The sequence below is a fragment of the Acyrthosiphon pisum genome, chromosome X (genome assembly GCF_005508785.2).
Source record: "Acyrthosiphon pisum isolate AL4f chromosome X, pea_aphid_22Mar2018_4r6ur, whole genome shotgun sequence".
Classification (NCBI taxonomy): Eukaryota; Metazoa; Arthropoda; class Insecta; order Hemiptera; family Aphididae; genus Acyrthosiphon; species Acyrthosiphon pisum.
Window position 1 is genome coordinate 76372371 of NC_042493.1, and position 23490 is coordinate 76395860.

A 23490-nucleotide genomic window follows, 5' to 3' on the forward strand; every position below is an offset into this window, starting at 1 on the left:
ACACCCCCTTCCAATGGATATATATTTTAATTTACGTTATCCCCCTGAACAACTTAGAATAAAATTTTAATCTTCAACTTTAAACTTCAAACTTTTTAATAAATTTAGACTTTCAAATTGAAATATTAATAAATAAAATGTTTCCCATTCATAAATAAATAATATACATGTAGGTTTAATATATTGTTTTAACTATATTGTTTACTATATAATATTTACTGTATATTAACTATATAATTTTTATTAACTAAAGGAGATTTTCTATTTTCCTTGGCTTCTTGGCCATCTCATCTAACACTTCATCTGGTTTAGGAATTAGGAATGGGTAATGTAGTACAAATTACAATGTTATATTATATACATAATACAGGTAACATATTATTCAAAATTAACATTTTATAAAATGTAAATTAAGATTTCAGAGATGTTACAATTACCTAACCTAAAGTACTATTTCAAGTTTTCTTGGCTTTTTGGACATTTCATCTAAGACTTCATCTGGTGTAACATTGATATATTTATGTACTGCCAACAATGTTAATCCATTCAAATGATCGTAAAATAAAATGTTAGTATTTTTTGAATGTTAGTTGGACATTAGTTTAAGTTTAAGAGTGTTATACTTCAAGCATTAAGTTTCTAGTGCATGTCTTAACCCTCTTTAACGTTGAAAACATTCTTTCTGGGGTGGATGTTGAAACAGGCAGTACACATAAAATTTTTAATAGCTTATTCAAATTTATAAAAATAGAGGAACTGTAAATTTTAAGAGCATCCAGGCCAGTTTTAATTACTTCATTATTTTCCAATAACTTTGTTCGCCAGATTTTTAGTTCAGCTAGACTGTTGTCTTTATTTATGTGTGGTGAATAAAATTCCAGTAGTACCTTAGTATTAGGTCTATGAATTATACATACTTTATAATAATTAATAATATGTATGATAATATTTAACATAACTAAAAAATTAAATTAAATTAAAACTAATTAGGTACACATTACACTCTACATTATTTTTCTGAGTAAACCAAAACTATCGAAGAACTATAAATTACGCATAAAAAAAGTTCATGGTGGGGGGATATGACAACCTCATCCCCCCCCCACGTGAGCACGCCACTGTTCATACATATTATAACATCATTTTATAAATAAAATCAAAATTAAATACTTAATTCATACCATTACATTTAAACTAAAAAATTAAAATTAAATTAAAACTAATTAGGTACACATTACACTCTACATTATTTTTCTGAGTAAACCAAAACTATCGAAGAACTATAAATTACGCATAAAAAAAGTTCATGGTGGGGGGATATGACAACCTCATCCCCCCCCCACGTGAGCACGCCACTGTTCATACATATTATAACATCAATTTTATAAATAAAATCAAAATTAAATACTTAATTCATACCATTACATTTAACTATAGAATAATGGTTTCAAAAGATTAATATTATATACATACACATACACACATCTTTACTTATCTACCTTATCTTTACTCACTAAATTCAGTTGATAAAAACTAATTAACGAGTCAAAGTATAGGATATTTAGAAAAATGAACTTGAAAAGTTAAAACCAAGTTAAATTACTCTAAAATGGCTCTTAAAAAGCCATGTTAAAAAAAAAATGAAAAATAATAATTTATTGAAACAGATAGTTTTTAAAAAATAAAATTGGTACTAGAATATTTTATGTTTGTTACACAAAACATACAAATAATTTAATGTACATATATAATAATTAATTAATACATGTCCGTTTGTCATATAAAAATTAAGATAAGCAATCCAAAAAAAAAGGTGGACAAGTGATTTAAGTGATTGTCGCTCTGCTGTACAGTAGGTTACAAGTGGGTAACTGTAATGGTACTAATGGTAGTGGTAAATTTGAATTCAATGATATAATATCATTGTATAAGAAAAACGATTCTGAGCGAAGACGGTCAGTTAGTCAATGATATTACTGAGTATATTTGATGATATAATTGTGAATAAAGTTTATTCACAATTATAAATAGGTTATATAACCTATTTACGTGGAACCTTTTTTTAAATTTTCAATCCTTAGCTATAAAAGTTGAACTATTTATAAATTATTATTTTTAAATATTATAAATAATTATTAAATTTTAAATTTTAACTTTAAATGCTTATAAAAAAAGACTGTGCCTATGTATTTTTATATTTTTCAACTGCTATTGTACAATATATTAGGAGCCTTGTATTAAATTTTCAAGCTTTTTTAGCCAACAAATAAAATTTTATTGACATTCATAGAAAAAAAACTAAAAAATTTGAACTTAAAATGCCCGTAAACAGTTCAAAACAAATCAAAATATTTTGAAAATTTTATCCTTTATAGAAAATGCCAATATAAACAACCAGAAAAAATTTCATGTATATGCAATCATAATATGTTCCAAAAACCAAAATCGATTTTGTTTTAAAATTTCCCGTTTTTCCTGGAACTTTTGAAAACTATTAAGAATTTTAAATTTTTACCTCCCAAATGCACCAATTAGATTTACCTTCTTGTCAAACTATATACTGTTGAAGAAAATCTAAGCAGTTTTATTGCCCCTAACGGTTATGATAAACAAAAAATAAAAAAAACATATTATTGTAAAACAATACATTCATCGCTCTGCTCAGAATCTAAAAATAATACATTTAATTTAGATAAAATTACTAATGATGGAATCTTCAAGTGATTCTTTTGAAGATGAGTATGCAGTATACCAAAAATACCAAACTGTTATACATGGTGATGAAATTGAACGCTGTTCAAGACAACAATTTATTCGATTTCTTATCAATTCGCCTCTTAAAGTAAGATTTTATTTCTTAACTTATTGAAAAATTTTTATGTGTAAGGTGTCTTTGGTCAAGACCGGCACAGAAGCATTTGCTCAAACTTTCACCGCGGGAGCTACCCTATTTGCCAAATATCAAATAGCTGTGCACAACGACAAAGCAGATGAGTGTAATATGGAGCAATACTTATCATTTCTTGTTGATTCACCTTTGAAGGTATCATTAATTTCCTAGAGTCGTGGTGTCGTTTGCTATTTACACAATAAATAATAATATTTTCTACACATTTTAATACTTGGTGTTGTATGCTATCAACGCATATAATACTGTCTTTGCATGATTAGTTGTAATCTTATCTTTATTTTAAACCAAAACCCTTCATGAATAAATGAAGATTCTCAAATTTGTACACCTTTTTGTTTAAAAAGTTCACTCAAGTTTTGTTAGTATAAAATATATGTCTATATAAATCACCAATTGAACACAAATACAAAAGACGCACATAACTAATCATGAAATTACTTAAATTCTATGATTGAGTGATTCAATATAGATTTGATATCTCTTCCAATTATATTTTGGTGAAAAACTATATAGCTCTATTATTGTAGTCTGTAGATAAATATTATATAATATGAAAATTTATTGTGTATATAGCATACGACACTGCTAGGTCTAAAATATCATGTCATCTGTAACACAGTTTTTGTTTAAGTTTGTCGGTCTGATCGATCCACCAATTTGATAAATGCTCCTAATACATTATAATTTTTAATTAAATGTTATCAATTTTATTTTTAGGAGGAAAAATCAAAGCATCCTGATCATCCAGGATATGGTTCATTTCATCAACAATACTGGCTTGGTGATAAACTAATAGCTGTTGGAGTAATAGATATTTTACCAAAATGTGTATCATCTGTATATTTATTTTACGACCCAGATTATCATAATTTAGTGTTAGGAACTTACAGTTCTTTGAGGTAAATTCAAAATTTTTTATAATATATAATTACTTTAATATTGAAATTTATTAATTCTGAGAATGTTTTAGGGAAATATGTTTAGTAAGACAATTGCACAATATGTCACCCGATTTGAAGTATTACTATATGGGATTTTACATTCATTCATGTCCAAAAATGCGCTACAAGGCAAAATTTCGACCATCTTATTTATTATGCCCACTTAAATATACATGGCATGCAATTGACAAATGTATTCAGAAACTTGATAATGAAAAGTATTCAATATTTGATGTGTCTGGTGATATTCAAGATGCTGATATTTTCACAATAGATAATGTAAAAAATTAATGAAACTAGTGTAACCGTACATTAATATTATGATTTATAGATTCCAGTTCTGTATCGTGGTTCATTGATGCCTTATTCAGCATTCAAAATAATTGTTGATAACGAAAATGAAGATGAACGGATTAAAGAATATAAAATATTAATTGGACCTAAACTAGCACGGAAATTAATTTACTGCATTATGGATTAATTATTAATTTGTTTATAACACATCGATCTGACATTTTTAACAAATTATGAATTGTATCAAAAAGTATAATATATTTAGTTGTCGATGTCTTTATTTTAAAATTAACATTTTTATATATAATTATGAAGCATACTAATGAGTACAAGTATTTGAAACTATTATGCCAGGTTACATGAACTAGGACCAATCATTAATTATTGAATCAATAAATGATTTAGTAGCTCATGAGTGGTCCATTAAATTAATTCATTTTTCATGCAACCTGGCATAAGTTTCTTAATAATTTTTTTATCTTTTTGCTAATTTATATTTTAAAGTTTAAACTGCTAAGAGTTTTTGAATATAATAATTAGGAAAATTTAAGAAATCTAAGCTATCCCCTGTTATAACCAAATCAATAAACAATGTTTTTGTTAGGAGCCATTATGCTCCAAACATAATAGTCAACAGTGGTGGTATTCGGCTCTAATAATTAGGGGGATATGGCGTTTATTCACTACCTAGTTTTTTTTTTTTTTTAGTATGCTGTAAATTTACGATAATATTCGGATATACAGCATACTTATTAGAATTTTCAGTGACTAAAACAAAATAATCAATAATTATTATTAGTAATTTTTAATTCTCATATATCAGGTGGTTATCTTTCTTAGATGTTTTCATGATTTTTGTTTGGAAAAGTACTACAGTAAATATCCACAAATGACTCATCTTCAAAAATATTAAATACTTGTATCTGATGGTCATCATAATAAGTGCTACAAAAAAATTATTATATTGAGCGAAGTGATAAACATTTTTTTTATTTAACATGTTCACTGCAGATAACATCAAATAATGTAATTCAATATCGTTTGTATATGCTGAATGATGTCACTGAATAATTAATGTCATGTACCTTATTATTAAATGCACTTCAATTGGGCCAGCGTTAAAATTAAATTGTTCATTTTTGGTTTGTGTTTCTTATAAATATTATTTCATAAGTACATACAAGTTGTACATTGATATTTTAATTTTTTAATTTTTGAGATTTTGATTGAAAACCTAAATTTTTTCAGTATTTCAGCACAATGTTTTGACTTTTTACCATGGTGGATTTAATTACGTGCGTGAAAAAGGCATACCCACAAATATATTTAGAAATACTTCATTGATAGTTAGCAAATATAGTAACTTATATATATAAATATATTACTTTTAAATATATTGTCACACATAAATGTATTAAATATAATATAAACTTAAAATAAACTATACATTTAAAAACATGTTGTTATTTATTTAAACAGTTTTTTATTTATGGTATCAATTGCCCTCTGTGTTATTCTAATTAAATGTTTTTTTTTTAAAATTATACTCAATTATCATTATTTGTAGCTCTAATAATACAATTTACTATATTATCTACTATACTTAATTCCATTTAAGATTAGCCACTTTTGTGCATATCCGGAACATTCGGATATCTTTGGTCGAGTGGGTAAAATTAAATGGAATATAGTAGACATAATATTATATAAAAATTTTACGATATTGTTTCCTTTGAATGTGTAACCACAGTTTAATTAATCTAAATATTGGATGGTACCATTGGTTGTTGTTTTAAATCAAATTTTAAATCAACAGTAAATATAAAATTTTGAGTGAGAGCAATTGATTCATGTCCAAAATTTAGTATACTAAAATATTTAATTATAGTTTTGAAAATATTGGGTTTTTATCCTTTGTAGCAACAGCCATTGACGCTTTAATGAAATCTTCACTTTGTAATAATGTTTGATTCCAGTCTGCCTGTAAATTAAATATTTTTTTGTGTATTAATCATATAATGTGCTAATACTCTTCATACTTTGTTATACCTTAATTTCTAACAAGTTATTTGATGCCATAGGACTCAATAAAATTATTTGATAGTTTACCGTCAAACTATATCATATAATAATATTATTTATTTATTTATATATATATATATGTATATTGTTTTTAATAAAATATTATAAAAGTACTTATGAAAGTCTAATATACAATTAAATAAATTGAAATTTAATTTTAAATCATTGTAAGGCATTTGACGTGTTATAAGTGTTATTAACTTTATTGTTTAAGCTTTTATTTATAAAACCAGAGGAATCAATTACTATTGTTTACTTTTAATACTTGTTAACTTACAATATGATCCAATCCTTCTTGGACGGTATGATCTCGTGAATAGATTATGCTTCTTTTAGTCATTTGGACTCCTACTGGACTTTTGCTGGCTATGTTCGAAGCAATGTTCATAACATTTTCTAACATACTAAAAATTATATTTATATAAGTACAACTATAATATTATTGTAGTAGTAGAATTATGGTAACATAAATTTATTAGGAATATAAAAATAAATTAGCATGAAGAACTACTAAATAAAAACCAAATTCAATCAGAAAAATACTCAATTTGTTACAGTAAGCTTATAAAATCACTTATAAAGACTAGTATGTAATATTCACAGATATGCCATTATCAAAATTACCTTTCTTTAGTGTCATAAACTTGAGTCACAAAACCAATACTTTTGGCTTCTTTAGAGTGAAATTTACGAGCAGTAAATGCTAATTCATTGAATGTACTCATACTTCCAATACTTTTTTGCATCCTTTGCAGTGTACCAACATCTGCTGCCATTCCTAATTAAATAAACATAAAAGTATTAAAAAATATTCAATTTGCCTAAATTTGAAGAACTTTACTTAAAATTGTTGATAAACTTTAATAAAATAAAACATCAAGCAATTAAAAAACATAATGTAGCATTAACAATAATATTATTATAACATAATATTCCAAAGTTTAACAAACCAATTTCGGTTTCTTTAAGTTGAAACCAAGCATCATCTGTGCAATATCGTATATCTGCAGCTGAAACTAGATCAACTCCACCACCAATGCATCCATTATGAATAGCAGTCAACACAGGTTTATCACACTGACAAATTACAATTTGTTAGTTAAAATTTGAATGCTGACAAATGGTAAATATATAAAATAGATGTTTGCTCAATATTAGGATTATACAATATATTCAGAATAAATAAATAAGTTGTTTATTTTAAGTATTTTTGAGAATAGTTAAGTTAATAAAATATAATAATACTTTTTCAATAGCGGTGAGACAATCTTGATATGTCTTAATAAAACACCGTAAAACTTTTGATTTTCTTGCAATGTCATCATGATTTGCAACCTCTTGGCCAAGATTCATTAGGTCAAATAAATCAATTCCTATTGAGAAAAAAATAACATATAATGATTATGTTTAGACCTTTTGAACACAATTTGTTATATTAGTGAATACCTAATGATTATAAATACAGGTGAATCTCTTTTTATCAAAACATAATGATTATCAATCAAATTTTGAATAAAATACTACTTAGATCAATGAGAGAATACTCAGGTTCTACACATCCTCACAAGACACTGGTTCCGCTATGGTAGCGTATTGCGTGAGGATTTGCAGAACCTAATTTCCTTAGGCCACAGCATGTTCTTTTGCTGGACTGAGTATTAGTCTGATACATAATTACATTATTAGTATGCAACATAATATTTAAACTGTACCTGAAGTGAAATATTTTCCATTAGCTGAAAGAACAATTACCCGGCAGTCTGTGTTCTCGTTTAATTCATTAAAACATTTTCCTATTTCCCTAAAAATAAATTTATAACATTAGTCACAATTAAAGCTTTAATTGTTTCTTAAGAGTGTCATTAGTCATCTCACTAAAGCTAATGACCACAAATTATTTTATATTTTTATGTACCACCTATGTACTAGTTGTTTTCTGCATTGATTTGTAAGTACATATAATTATAGAAATTATTAAAAACTATTATTTGTTCTACAGTTCATTGTCTACATTACCTAGGTGGCTAGCTATATGAAATATATTTAAATTATAATAGGTAGTTGTAGTTGAAGTTGTACTAAGTAGAAAACATGCATTTAATTAGGTCATGATTAGTGTTCGACCTAGTTAGAACTTTATAAAGGAATAATAATAATTATATTAATAATAATACAAATTTAAATTCAAATTGCTAACATCCCTAACTATATAGGCAGTGACTAATGACAATTAAACTTTCTGAAATTACTAAATAATAAATTCATACAACTTCAGCAAAGATAATAAACTTTAAACTTTGTGGGTCTCTATCAACTTGAATTTAAATTAAAGGAAAAAATAACTAGGTAGGTACTAATAAGAGTGAACTTTAAATCCGTTTTAATTAGTTTGGGTCTTGTAGAATGTCACAAGAGAAATAAATTGGAATTTTTTTTTGAAATGGAAGTTTTAAGTAACTCCATAGATGGTTTTAAATATCAATCACAGAATATGTGTACAAATTTTAAAATATTACTTACAGCCACATTGTTTTGTTCATTGCATTAGCTTTTTCTGGTCTATTTAATTGGACACTATAAACAAATTCTTTAGAATTTTCAATTTTTAGTGTATGATATTGAGACATTGCACTAATTTTTGATATATCTAAAAAATATTTAACACAAAAAATACATTGGTTTATTCTTATTGAATAGGTATTATTACAAATTTTATATTTACTTCGAAAAAATAAGATTCCTTTTTGGAAACTAGAGGTTCCTAAAAACATGGTAAATTATATGAACAACGCGTAAATAATATTGTGTAAGTAAATATTAGTAATGGATTTTACTTTTGTTTATGTTTTATTTAACTCAATACTAAACAATTTGTTAAAATATTGCTAATCGTAATGTTTTAAGTATAATATTGCAAAGGTGATTTGTGATAACTAGTAAAAGATACTACAAAATTCAAAATTTAAAATTGGTAATTACTAATTTGAACGCTTAAATTAAAAAAAAAAAAAGCAAACAAATAGGTACACAATGTTTTATAGTATTTGGATAATAAATAATAATATGCATCCAATGATTGGACTCCAATTTAAAACTTTCACTTTGCTCACGGATTTAAGATCATGACATTGTGGGACAAATGATTATTGGTGTAAGTGCCAAGACGTAAGCACCGAGTAATACAATTTATTCAAATTGTTCAATAGTAATCACGACTTTAGATACTATTATCTACAACAGTGATAGTGATATCATAGAAATAAAAATATTATATTCAAATAATAAATAATAAAATTATTGTATAATAATTAATAACCATAATATTATATTTAATTCGTATAGTATTAATATCTATAATCTAAGAATGTGATGCAATTATTTAACGCGTTGGACCTCTGTCACTCTCTCTCAACAATGGGCAATGATATTTCTGCATAAGAGTTGAAGAGAGACGACGCTAGAATGCATTTTATATACATTTCTTCAGTGTCGGCCTGGCACATCAAAGGCCTATGGGCCCCCAATAAATGTATACCTATGCAATTTTTAGCAATATGGATTATAATATAAAATGTATCTTTATTATAATCATTAATAAACTATTACATAATTTAGTAAATATACGTTTCACGATTAATAATTATAAATTAATTGCTCACATTCACCACGATAAATAAATAAATAACCAAATATACAACAATATTATAACACCAAAGATACCGCGAACTTATACCTAATTAGTTTGCTGTGGCGGCAACAACAATCGACAAAACGCGACTACAACAGCATTGCAGTCGTATTGACAAGTCATAGCTGAATATTATGCAGTCGACAATTTTTATAAATAACTATCGCTTATGGGCTGCGAGAAGACATTATTTATAATTTATAAATAATAACATTAAATTCAAATATAATATGTATATCTAATATTAACGCGAACCCTGACGTCGTTTAATAATACACTATGAAACTATTGAAGCATAATATATAAACTACAAAACAATAAATAATAATATTACAGTTTACATAGAAACAAAATTACGAAAACTAAAATTATATTTTTGTTATAGAATTCAAACTTAGAAGACAAATGCTGAAATGCATAAGCCATAAGCATAATATTATTATTTAAGTAAACTTCCAAGAGTAAATGTCTTATCTTCATCATTATTATATATTATATTATTTACAGACAAAAAAAAAACACATATCATTGTAAAACCAATACATTCTTTCACTCTACTCAGAATCTAAAATAACAAATATTTGGCACGGATTATAATTACCTATCTGTAATGTAAAGATCTTAAATTTGGCGAAAGTGAATAAAATATTAAAATTATGATAAAATTCAAAATAAAAAATTTACTAGGATTAATGACTGAATAAATATTAATTTAAAAAAAAGGTGGGTAAGTGGATGTCGATCTGCTGTAGGTACAGTAGGTGTAGGTTACAAGTGGGTTACTGTATGGATGGTGTTAAATTTGAATTCAATGATATAATATTATGGTATAAGAAAAACGATTCTGAGCGAAAACAGTCAGTAATTCTATGATATTATCAAGTATATTTGTTGATATTATTGTGAATAATTATTGCATTTTAAATTTGATAAATTTTGTCAAAATTCGAAATTTAAATGATTATAAAAAAAAATTGTGCTTATGTTTTTTTAATATTTTTCAACTGCTATTGTAACAATATTCCAATATATCAGGAGCCTTGCATTAAATTTTCACGCTCTTTTACCCAACTTTTATTGATATTTATAGAAAAAAAACTAAAAAAATTGAAAACTGACAATGTCCGTTAACAGCTCAAAAAGAGTCAAATTATTTTCAAAATTGTATTGTGTATAGAAAATTCTAATACCTATAAACATTCAGTGAAATTTTCAAGTACCTACAGTCGTTCGTTTTTTTATTACAATAAATAAGAAAATCGTTATATGAGAAATCGAGTGAATATCAAATGCTGTAAAAATATGAATTTTAAACGCTCATAAAAATTTATTTTGATTTTCATGTAGACTTTTATTTTGTTGATAAAGGTAGTTAAACTTATGCGGAATCTTGTATTACATTTTCAAATCTTAGATTTAAAAAAAACATTTTTTATGAATTTCTAACTCAAAATAATTTGCAAATTTTCGTCATTTTTACGTATTTTGTCAATATTTGAACTTCAGATGCTTATAAAAAAATATTGTTATTATGGACTTTTAGTTTTTTTCATCTGTCTTTGAAACAATATAGTAGGAACCTTCTATTGAATTTTCAAGCTTTTTTAACCAACAAATTAAATTTTATTGATATTTATAGAAAAAAAAAACTGAAAATATCCGTAAACACAATCTTCTTTCTCCTCAAAAAAAAATAATTTACCTCATAGTAAAAATACAATTTTGTCTTTATTATTACTATCTACACTGAAGAAAATTTATTTTAGATAAAAAAAAACCTCGATTGAATATAACAAATTTAAAAAGAAACTTAATAAAAAAATTTGATTGAATTAAAAATATTAAACAAATCTAGTTTGAAATTTTTTCTTTTTTCTTTTTCGATTTGTTATATTCAATCAAGGGTTATTTTTATCAAATATAAATTTTTTCTTCAATAGATTTTTTCATAATTTGTATTTCAATACAAAAAAACAATTGAAAAAACTAAATTAAATAAAAAATTGTTTTGTTTTGTTCTATTTTGTTTAGATTTTTTTCATTGAATATTGTCTTAATAAAAAATCAGATTTTATATTAACATATATTTACATTTTTTTATTTACTTTAGATTTTTTCAATTATTTTTCGAAAGTCTGTGTAATTATAAATTTAAATATAATCACAAATTTATATTTGATAAAAAATCTATATTCAATGAAAAAATTCTAAACAAAATAGAACATATATAAATAGTAATAGATATATTCTTCATAAAAAAATCTTTATATAGGTAGTAAAAATCTGTTTAGTAAAAAAATTATATTTATAAATAACACAATTTATAAAAAAATCTAAATAGAAATTTAAAAATTCTATATTTTAATCCGATTTTTTATTAAAACTTATTTTTATTTAGATTTGTTTTATTCAATCAATGTTTTTTTTTATTAAATATAGATTTTTTATCAAATATAATTTTTTTATTATATTTAACTCTTTTATTAAAAACATTTTTTTATTTAATTTAGTTTTTTCAATTGTTTTTTACTCTACATTATTTTTTTGCATTGAAATACAAATTATGAAAAATCTCTATTGAAGAAAAAATGTATATTTGATAAAAAACCTTGATTGAATATAACAAATCGAAAAAGAAATTTAAAAAAAAATTATTAAAAATCTAAATTAAACAAAAAAATCTGTATTAATTAAAAAATGTAAATATAATAAAAAAACCTATATTTGATAAAAAACTATATGATAAAAAAATTTCAATCTAGATTTGTTTAATATTTTTAATTCAATCAAACATTTTTATTGAATAGGTATTGATTTTTTATTGAATTAAGATTTTTTCATAATTTGTACCTATTTCAATAAATAAAGACAAGTAGAATAAAAAACTATTGTAAAAATACCAAATTAAATTTAAAAAAAGCTGTATTTACCTAATAAAAATGTAAATATCATAAAAAATCTATATTTGTTAAAAAAATTTTGTTTTTTAAAAAAATTTCAATCTAGATTTGTTTAATATTTTTAATTCAATCAAAATTTTTTACTAAGTTTCTTTTTAGTTTTGTTATATTCAATCGAGGTTTTTTTTTATCTAAAATAAATTTTCTTCAGTATAGATTATAATAATGAAGGTTAGTAAGACAAAATTGTATTTTTAGTACGAGGTGAATTTTTTTTTTTGGGAAGGAAGGTCGTGCGAATTTTCAAAATAGGCGTGTGAATTCGTGCGAATTACGTGCTAAATATCTGCAGAAGAAAAATTGCAAAAATGTTAATTTGAACCTCCGGGTGGGGGGGGGGGGGGACTGGCACAACGTACGTTATAAACATTTAGTCAACATTTCATGTATCTACGGTCATTTGTTTTAGGGTTGCACATCTCCCCACAAAACCATTGCTCTTAGTTCTTCGCTTTTCATTGGTCAATAGACATGGAAAGGGTGGTATGCATAGGCGTAAATAAGGGGGCTTTAAGGGCTAAGCCCCCCAAAAATGTCCATAGCCCTCCCAAACATTTCCTACATTTTGTTTTAAGTTTATTCAATATTACCAAAGTAAGGCTTTAGCCCTCCTAAATCTCAAACGCTATTTGCGCTTATGGTGGTATGCGAATCACAAAGTTGTAATCATACCTATTTATTTGGTCATGCTATTACTACCTTTACTTTTAGAACTTTATTTTTAAATTTTGGTTACCTATTCACTATAATAATTAATAAATAGGTACCTAATACACGTTTTTAAAATTTGAATTTATTTGAGGTAATATTAATTATGTTATTTATGTATTGTACTCTATATTATAATTTATAATAGGTAAAATCTAGTGATAGATAGATGGCTCATTTCACTTACATGTTAATTCAAGGAATTATTAATTGCTTAATAAGTAGGTAACTCTTGTTAGACCTAATTATAACTATTTCTTTGTTTGTACTTAAAACGACTGATCTAAATGATACATTTTTTTTGTTTTGAGTCATTGGAAACTGTTATATTTTTTTTTTACATATTATCATGTTGCTACAAATTACATATTTTATAATGTCTTTAATTTTTTTGAATGACAACATACATTTTTAATTTCGTATTCTAAAGCAGTATATTTTTATTTTTTGAAGCATTTCATTATATTAAATCTAATTTTGGTCATGTAGTTTAAGATTTTAAGAGTTTTATTATAACTTGTAAGTATTTAAAGTTTAGTTTTGTGGAGAGAATAATGTTGGTCTACTGCCAAGGTGTTCTAAATAGAAGATGTCCTAAAAAATTCATAAACAATAATATACCAGGTATATGATTATTGTATACCAGCCTACTGTGCAATTGCACAGTATTATAGTGGCCCAGTCCACCCCTGCTCACCATTAAAATTTACAAATTAAAATGTATCATATTTTTACATCAATAACTGAGATACCTACCTAATGGTTTATTAATTATTATTTTATTTAAAATCTGTTAAATATATTTAATTATAATTTATATTTATGAATTTACCAAATTTAAAGGTTCAGTCAATATTGAGGTCTCAATTTGTTCTATTATTTCTCTTAGAAAAATCAAATATGCAATAATATTTTTTGATCAAAAGAATAAAGATATATAATCTGAAATGTATTAAATTTGTTTGTTCATCAATTAAAAAGAGGAAATTTAGTTATTTTTCAATATTCAATCCAATTGACAACCTTGGCAAACTTAATGGTTTGTTGAACCCGACTATTATAATTATACTATTATAGTATTATAGCTGGCAGCAGTGCAGCACTATATAGTAAAAATACCTACATTATAGACTACAGTTATTACAAGCACTCAAACCGAATAAAAAAAAAAATTGAATTATCGGGTTACTGACTACATCACCACTTGTATCCCAATACAATTTAAGATTACCTCAATTACCTACTAACAATTAACATAATATATCGTATATGGTATATTATAGGTTTGAAGTATTAATTTTGCTGTCAATAATCCTGCGTTGTCTGAGCGGAGTAGCGGAACGTTTGATACCATTAAGATTTAAGGCATTGTTAACCATTATTTTTGATTATTATGATTATTATTATTTATTAATTATTACTATTATCTTAACAGTACGCTTCGTAAGTTACGATCGAAGACGGTGTGCGGGGATTGCATTTCATCTATTCTGTGATTGCAGTGCCGCGGTGGTTGTGTACTTGACGTGACTGGCGGTGGTGTAATATTGATAAGACGGTCGCTGATAATTGTTATGTGCGCATCTATTATCAATATTATCATTAAATTATTCCAATCATTTAAATTTGAATTTTTTCGCGGATAATTTACGTAACGTCTACGGGTCCCCGGTCGCGCGTCGCGGTCACCGTTTCCGGTAAGTACGAATTCGATTTTTCGCAGTTGGCGTCACGAACAACGGTCGGTCACGTTCGTACGCCGATGCGCCTTTGTCTCGATCATTGTCACTGCTGTCGTTGCGGCCTTTGCAGTCACTAGACCGACTTGACTTGATGACGACACTCGTCTTTCTGTATATTTTATTCTCACATGTGCTTACCTAGATGGTGAACGGCTGCGAGATGAACGGGACGGCCGTGGTAGACTCGGACGTGACGGTAGGACCGTCAACGTCGTCCGCTAGGTCCAATAAGCGTCGCGTACGTGGCACCACCAGCCGCACGGTCACCTTGCAAATGCTGTTAGAGACGAACATACTCGAGCCAGGAAACTCTGTCTTGTCACTCGAGTACATGGTACATGGAACAGTCTTTGTCATCCGTCACCCTGTCGAGCGGCGTGCGCTTGCTCATAGTTGATCTGCATGGTTTTTATTTTCATTTCCTTTCGTATTCGTCCATTTGATTATTGTGTGTAACACCTGTCTGCAGTAGCTTGTGATTATGATGATTCAATAGGAGTATGTTGTGTTTATGCTGTATTCTTATTTAATTTGTTTTCTCTTTCTGTGGCACAAGTTTGAACTTGAAGATAACATCGATTACCTATGCATAATAATTATGTACTTGTTGTTGACAGAAATATATTCCCTGTTGTGCTTTCTTCCAATAATTTTTATTTTATTTTTATTTTTGAGCTTTATTATTGCTGTGTGAGTAAACTGCCAAATGGATTGAATATTTTTATTCCTGTTTTGAAATTGTGTTGAAAAGTAATTTGATTTAAGGATATATTAAAACCAGAAGTAAGAATTAAATGTAAGTTATTACTTTTTTTTGTTTTAAAATATTTTTGTGAAACGTAACTTTTTACAGAATTTTTAGTTTGTATAATTTTGAAACTATCTAATTAATTTTTTTTCTTAGGGTCAACGATTTATGGGAGATTTATTACCAGATGGTAAAATCCGATCAGTTGAGACATTAAATGAATTCGCATCTCCTAGTGCATGGGCCTATAATTGTAAAAGTATAATTAACAAAATAAAAAAAGCTGGTTGTGGTTGGTCATCAGTAAGTACAATTCATAATAAATACATTTAATAGTTACATTCCTTAAAATATAATAAAATTCTTTCTTACCTAAGTAGTTAAAATGAATAATACTATATTGTTCACCAAGTTTTTAGTATTTTTATTTTTATTTTGATACTTATTAAGAAATTATTGCTTTAACTGACTTATATATATTTAATAGAAATAATGCAGTTCATTGTATTTTTCTCTATTTTAAAAGTAATAATATGTTATTATTTTATAGATATAAAACGATTTATATTTCAAATTATTTGGGATACTTTGATAAAAAAGTTATTTATTAATCAACCATGCGATTATTCAATTCGGTTTTTACACACAATTAATTTCTCTGCGTTTAAATTTTTTAAAAGTTTTTTAGATTGGACATCAGTTTAATTTACTTTGAATTCGTTGTTTGTGAAAATAAATTAAATTGTATACTAAATGTATCTACATTATTGTGAAACTTTTTAATAACTTAGATTTAATTCATCCATAATAGGTTAGCAATATGAATTCATCTGATTATTTCAATTTTCATTTTATTAATTAATATAGGTAATGTACCTATAATGGTTTAGAAAATAAGTGATCTACACTGAATTCCCATTATTAGAATAGAATTTATTTTAGTTATTTAGGCAACAAATACTGAAATACGTATATCTATAAGATGAATATTGTGTAGATTTTAGCCTGTTGGGATAATGCCATTTATAGATATTAATTTCAAAATATGGGTATTTTCAAAGCACTATGTCTATACTCTATAGTCTATAGTCATTAGGGGTGTGGGAGGGGTGGGTAGATGAGACCATAATGTCATACTTTCCATTGCAATAAATATATTCAACCAAGTAGGTATCTTGTGTCTAATACTATAAAAATCAATGGCTCTAGTAACTTGATACTTTTTTTGTTGTTTATCGTGTTATCCATTTAGTTACACATGCTTCATTGTTAATAACAACGAAGCATGTTCTATAGAGTATAACAATTTGTTACACAATACAGTTTTAATTGTCAGTATGAAATAGCGGGACAAAATAAATAAATATATTGCCAGTTGCTTTTGGTCTCTATTGTGTTTACTTTAGTGAGAAACAGTTTTAAGACATAATGGTGTCCCGCTAAATAAATTACATTATTTTCTGAGAATACTATCTAATAAATTGCTGTAACGTGGTTGTATAAAAACATTTTAGCATTAAAAAATTAATATTTTACTAAGGCTGGGATTTTGATCTAGCAACATGATGCTCGTTTTATAACATACACGTTTCATGTACAGTAGAACCTCGATTATCCAAACTAATTGGGAACGCACCTATTTCAGATGCTCAAAAGTTAGGATACTGAAAATTGTTTAAAAAAAACAATATAATAACAAGTATTATATAAGGAAATACTTTTTTTATTATTCTCATAACAAGTTAATTAAAATACATGTTAATATACACAATTTTATTTATTTTATCCTTGTAAATTGTTAATAAAATATAATATTGTAGCTACAAACCTGTAATAATCATTAGATGTATCAAAGAAACTCGTTCAGGCGCGTTGCCAGAATTATTTAATGGGGGGGGGGGGGGTTGTTTTAATTTAATATTTAAATAAAACTTGTGCCCCCTGGTTATTTTAAAATATTTTTGGATTATACGTCCGATGTGGAGGGACGGTGTTTTAATACCCAAAATATCCTCCTTAGGTACGCCACTAAACTCGTGCGCTTATTTTTCGTCATGATTAATGAACTAAAATAAATTATTACTATAACACCAAGTATGCTTGGTATACTTTACTATCCTTTTTTCAAAATATGAGAACACCAGTTTGAGAATGCATAATTGATGGAAGAGTGGTATTCGCAGTTGTATGAACTCAAATTTATCCCCAAAAATCTATTGCAATCCACATGGTTTATTTACATTTTACAATGTTAAAAATTAGTTCTAAAAACAAAATTTGATTACTATTATTATAACTTATTACTTTATTCATTTATAAATTATAATGAATATAATATTGATATATAATTAATACATTTCTATGAATCTATAAAATTCATATAACTTCTCGCAACTTACCAATAATTGACTCACAACCTACCAAGTTTGAGAAACACTGCTGTATACAAGAGCTTATAAGTCAATTATTTCACTATTAAATAATTAAATACATTAATTTTTAGTATTCACACCACAAATTAAATGTAGAGGTAATCCAGTAATTTTATTTCATTAAATTGTCCAGCTATTTTTCAAGCAATTACATATGATAATTATTCTATTAATTAATAAATTATAATAATAATTAAATTAAAAAAACATGAGTTCCTATAACAATTCAATTTTAATTTTGCTTCATTTGACATGTATCAATATTTCCACCTTTTGATGATTAATGTGCTAGGTAGTATATAGTATGTATTATATATTATGTAGTATATAGTATGTCATATTGTCATACAGTATTGTAAAATCATAATCATACAATTTATAAAATTTAATAAAACATAGGTACTTATACCTTGTTCCAAAAGAGAAAACACTAAATTTACGACGGAAAACCGGTTTTAGTCGTGGCCATCTGGTGTCTTCTCTTTTGGAACAAAGTATAGTATTAAACAGACATTTTTTTGAATTAATTATTTTTAATTTATAGATTCGATATAAAGGAAAGAAATTGGATGCATATAAGCATGCATATTTTAGAAAAAGAGAATCTTCAAATTTAGAGCACAATATAGTTCCAGGTAAGAATTAAAATATTTAATATTTTAGTTGTGCTTACATATTTATTTTTATTAAATTAAATTTGATTTTGTTTTATTGTTAAAATTAAAAAACAATATTTTCTTTATATTGATAAATATAATAAAGGTACAGTGGTTCCAAAGTTTTTAAAATGTGGTTGGAAATTTCAAAACTTTGTGACCTATATCTTTAAATCTAAAAATGTTAATTGTTTAATATAGAGAAAATTAAAATAGTAAAAACAATCGCATAAACACAAGTATTGTTTGTTCTTTAAGTTCTCCTAATGAGTTAATTTATTTTAAAATTTGAAGTTATTAACAGAATTACTGTTAATTAAAAACAGTAATCTGTGTCTGAACTCAAATTTGCTATGTGGTATTTATTTACAAGAAAGACAACACTGAACACATGCGGATGTTCTATCACCGTCAAAATAATATTCTTCATATATTTGCTTTTTTTTATTTAAAACAAGGTGCTATAAAAAATGTTAATAAAGAACTGTTTTTAGTTGAAGATGCAGAATCTGATGTCGCATATGCAATTCAAAATGAAGTTATACCATCAACTCCACCAACTGAGTCACATGTTGCAAAAGAACCTATAAAATTTAGTGAAATTCGTTCGAGATCTAGTAATCAGTAAGTTTATTTAACTTCATTTAGTTTGTTTTCTTAATGCATAATAAATAAAAATATTTTGCCAAATTTTTATTTGCATGTTTGAGAATTATTGCCTTGCAAATTTAAGATTATTTTGTATCATCCTAAAATAATTGAAAAAAAGACAAAATAATTTAATCAGCAGTGATACAATTTTAAAATGTAGTTAAAAAAAAATAACAGTGAATTCTAATGCATTTCTTAGTAACTTTTCTTTTATCTTGTATAATAATAATTAATATACTATTAGTCTGAATGATAACAATATTTTTGCAGAAATCTCAATACATTAGTGGAATGTACAGATTGGTCCTATATTAATAAAGTTCAACCATTTCATGTGAATATATCAGCAAACGCAAAATTATTACTAGATTTTCACTGTCATCTGATGAGTTCAGAAGTCGTTGGGTATCTTGCTGGAAATTGGGATTTTCCGACACAAAGTTTGTATTTATTAATTTATTTTATATGGATATTTTTTTTCAATGTTTGCATTTCTTAGCACTGACTGTGAAAAACGCATACCCATTCAGAAGTCGTCTACATGATGCTGAACTCACGTCATTGATCGAAGAAGAAATACGAAACACTTTTACAGCTAAAAACATGGTACTAGTTGGATGGTATCATTCGCATCCTGAAACAATCGCTACACCCACATTAAGAGATATCGAAGCCCAACTTGATTATGAAGTACAAATAAAAGGACCAACCGTCGAATCGTACATTCCATGTGTCGGAATCATTTGTTGTAAGACATTTTTTTACTGTTCTATTATCATTTTGAAAAATTATTGATTTAATTCTATAAAAATTGATTTAGCTCCTTACGACAAAGGCAAATCGACCCTTGATTCAACTATCACGTGTTATTGGGTACTGCCATCGTTTGAAAATGAAATACACGATTATGGACGTCCAATGAACATGCATTTTACCACTAAACCAGAAAAATCATTAACACTAGATATTGTTATGGCATTAGTAAGTTATATCCAAACAAACTTAAATTTAAATATTTTGTTTTAAATGGTGTAGGGTGTCATTATAATCATATACCAATATTTATAGAAATACTCGTACATTTCTTTTTTTCAGAAAAAATGTGTTGATTTCAATAAATATGAACCGGATGTAATTAATTTTAAAGACAAATACAAAAATGATGTGACTTATTTGGAAAAACTTAAGGTACACACTACACATATTAAATTGTTGAAAAATTATAAGCAATATTATTTAATGTGTTTTTCTTTAGATTTCCTTGATGGATAAATTTCCAAAAGATGATACAATACACAGATTTTTATGGAATTTCCTAAGTGAAATAGTTTGTATTGGAAGTTCAGGCGATACTGCCAAAAATAATTTGCAAAATTTGATTGCTGTCATTTCATCACGTCAACTCTTACTGTCAACATCAAGTTTTCAAACACCTAATGCTTTGGTTGAACATTTAGAGTCTTATTTGAAATCATGTAATGCTAACAGTTTGACGTTAGAAGATGTTCCTACAACTAGTGATGGGTCAAATATAACCTCAGCGAGTATTGCCAGTTCTCTATTTAACGATTTAGACTTTTCTAAAGCAATGTCTTTGATAGGGCTATCTCCGTCACGGTATCAAACAGATCCTTTGAAATAGGTTTACAACTTTTAATTTTTTTATTTAATTTGTGTAGTCATTGATACAAATATTAGAAATATATATATATATATTATATTATGTAATAATAAATATACTTTTAAACTAACTAAATATCAATAGGTACATATTTAAATGAGAACTATTTTTTATTATGTCAACAAATATTGAATTCTATAATATAAAAATCAGTTTTTAAACATTAAACGATTAAATCTAAATGTAATTTAACTATTGCATTGTTTTTCTTGGAACATAAAATTTTAAAAATTCACTATGTTGAAATACAGTGAAAATTGGTTTTAAGAAAAACGTTCAGAAATTTAAACTTATTGGTTATTAATTATTAGATTTTTTTTTTTTAAATTATATTAAAGGAGATCTAAATATTTCAGTTATAATAATGTTTTTTTTTTAGTTATAACCAGGATTCTATGATTAAATAATTTTGCCACAAATGATCCTTACAATGTCATACAATATAATTTGACTAAAACTTAAAAAAATATGTAATAATTGACTATTTTTTTTTTTTTTTTTTGATGTTTATTGTTTTGTAATAATTAAATGTGCCGAATAATAGTATGTGTTTTTAAATGTTTGATACAAATAAACATATTTTTTTTTTAATTTATCTCGTCATACCAATATATAATTTAGTAATATTTTGCTACAATGTAAGTAAAATTTCACAACTCATAAGTGAGTTGAGATTTTTCATTGGGTGTGAGGGGCCTTGAAAATGAATTGCAATTTTATTTTTATAAAAATAGCTTGATAGCCCCCCTCCCCTGAGTACCCCACTGACGTACATGATCTAGTCAATATTTACTATGTAGGCATAATACATAAAAGCTATGGCTGTGCACTTCCACATGGGCTACTGTTTCAGTTTGTATAAAGGGGTGCAAACATTTTATAAGGAGAATTCTCCCTCTTCAATAGTCCAATTATTGTTAAAACTAAATTCCCATATTTTTGTTTTAAAACATTTTTTTTTCTTGAAATTAAACATAACAATACATAGGTCTATGAATAAAACATTCTTTGCGACTTAGTGTGATACTTACCTAAAACAAGACTTAAAAGTAATTATTTATGATTAGTAGTGTAACATATATAAACAATAACAAATTATAATAGTAATTACTATTATTTTATTTATAATTTTGAAACTGAACCAAATGTAGGAAAAGAAAATTTAATATTCTATCCTGAACGCCAAGATCAAATTATAATTCATCAGTCAACACCTAATTATGGATAAAAATGGCACACATATGTTACCTAAATTAAATACCTATCAACTTTTTAATTATTATTAGTTAATTTCTATTGTTTATAGTTATATAGTTATAGTCTATAGTTTATAGTTCATAGTTGTTACACAAATTGTTTAACACAATGAATAATAAAAAAAATTTATACGAGTGTACATCAAAAAGTGAATTGACTACTGCGTTACCATCTATTTTAATTGTAGCAAGTTGTGAATTATTACCAAGTATAATATTACATTTTTGTACATTTCCAATGTTTCACTATGTGTATTTGTTTTTTAAATGTCTTACATCTGTAGGTAATCTGTTACTTATTAAATTAAAAATATTTTAGGAGGTATATTTATGATATGTTATATGTTTGGTAGGCCCATTATTCTATAAATTTGGGCCTGTTAGCTAGGTACCAACTGACTTGTCTTACTTCCTATAACTAGTGTCATAAAAATCAATCTAACCTAGGTAATAATGTTATCTGGACCAAAAATTTATTGTATTATAATACAGATTCTAGGCTAAAATTTATAAAAAGGGCCCAAAGGATAAAAGTTACTGCCGATTAGTATGGTTACATAAGACCAACTCATGGGAGATTTCACTCTGCAGTCTGCATTCACCTCCTTTTTATCCCTCACAAAATGTATTTATTTTTTGATTGGGCCTTGTATACATTTAAATGTTTTGAATACCAAACGCGCTGTACGAGTATGTAAATTAATAATAATAAAAAAATTGTTTAAGTGGGTGTCAATCTG

General features: G+C 26.0%; 3 protein-coding genes across 7 annotated transcripts in view; 2 read left to right on the top strand and 1 right to left on the bottom strand.

Moving 5' to 3' along the window:
• The window catches only part of LOC100573848, a 13166-nt gene extending 7697 nt beyond the window's left edge, over positions 1-5469 (top strand). Inside the window, exons 3-7 of the mRNA XM_029485249.1 lie at positions 2878-3043; positions 3629-3810; positions 3882-4131; positions 4184-5288; positions 5395-5469. Coding sequence (XP_029341109.1) covers positions 2878-3043; positions 3629-3810; positions 3882-4131; positions 4184-4333 — 748 coding nt within the window. The 3' untranslated portion in view covers positions 4334-5288; positions 5395-5469. The remainder of the gene's footprint in view (positions 1-2877; positions 3044-3628; positions 3811-3881; positions 4132-4183; positions 5289-5394) is intronic.
• Positions 5470-5505: 36 nt separating this feature from the next.
• Positions 5506-9402, bottom strand: LOC100164087 (delta(3,5)-Delta(2,4)-dienoyl-CoA isomerase, mitochondrial). The gene is made up of 8 exons (XM_001945885.5): positions 8951-9402; positions 8749-8875; positions 7941-8029; positions 7474-7601; positions 7179-7305; positions 6853-7006; positions 6506-6632; positions 5506-6127 (listed from the first exon to the last, which is right to left on the bottom strand). Exons 1-8 carry the CDS (start codon positions 8997-8999, stop codon positions 6029-6031), a joined length of 900 nt encoding a protein of 299 aa, XP_001945920.2. The 5' UTR covers positions 9000-9402; the 3' UTR covers positions 5506-6028.
• Positions 9403-15048: 5646 nt separating this feature from the next.
• Positions 15049-21540, top strand: LOC100164705 (MPN domain-containing protein). 5 transcript variants are annotated; one of them, XM_029489380.1, is made up of 11 exons: positions 15054-15281; positions 15469-15660; positions 16002-16122; positions 16231-16377; positions 19051-19141; positions 19657-19786; positions 20084-20253; positions 20313-20561; positions 20634-20794; positions 20909-21001; positions 21069-21538. In XM_029489380.1, the coding sequence occupies exons 4-11, from the start codon at positions 16243-16245 to the stop codon at positions 21453-21455; spliced, it is 1416 nt and encodes a 471-aa protein (XP_029345240.1). In that variant the 5' UTR covers positions 15054-15281; positions 15469-15660; positions 16002-16122; positions 16231-16242; the 3' UTR covers positions 21456-21538. The 5 variants fall into 5 exon arrangements, with proteins under 5 accessions (XP_001944785.3, XP_008187363.1, XP_008187366.1 ...); XM_008189141.3 differs by lacking the exon at positions 16002-16122 and having other exon boundaries at positions 15050-15281; positions 21069-21539; XM_016807918.2 differs by having other exon boundaries at positions 15469-16122.
• The last annotated feature ends 1950 nt before the right edge of the window (positions 21541-23490 follow it).

Excerpts from the sequence above, each read along its gene's own strand:
- LOC100164087 (XM_001945885.5), bottom strand. The coding sequence starts at position 8,999 with ATGTTTTTAGGAACCTCTAGTTTCCAAAAAGGAATCTTATTTTTTCGA. Across the intron at positions 8,876-8,950 it reads AGGAATCTTATTTTTTCGAA|ATATATCAAAAATTAGTGCA; the intron begins GTAAATATAAAA and ends AATATTTTTTAG. Across the intron at positions 7,602-7,940 it reads TGGAAAATATTTCACTTCAG|GAATTGATTTATTTGACCTA; the intron begins GTACAGTTTAAA and ends TTTTCTCAATAG.
- LOC100164705 (XM_001944750.5), top strand. The coding sequence starts at position 15,469 with ATGGTGAACGGCTGCGAGATGAACGGGACGGCCGTGGTAGACTCGGAC. Across the intron at positions 20,562-20,633 it reads ATGTGTCGGAATCATTTGTT|CTCCTTACGACAAAGGCAAA; the intron begins GTAAGACATTTT and ends AAATTGATTTAG. Across the intron at positions 21,002-21,068 it reads CTTATTTGGAAAAACTTAAG|ATTTCCTTGATGGATAAATT; the intron begins GTACACACTACA and ends GTTTTTCTTTAG.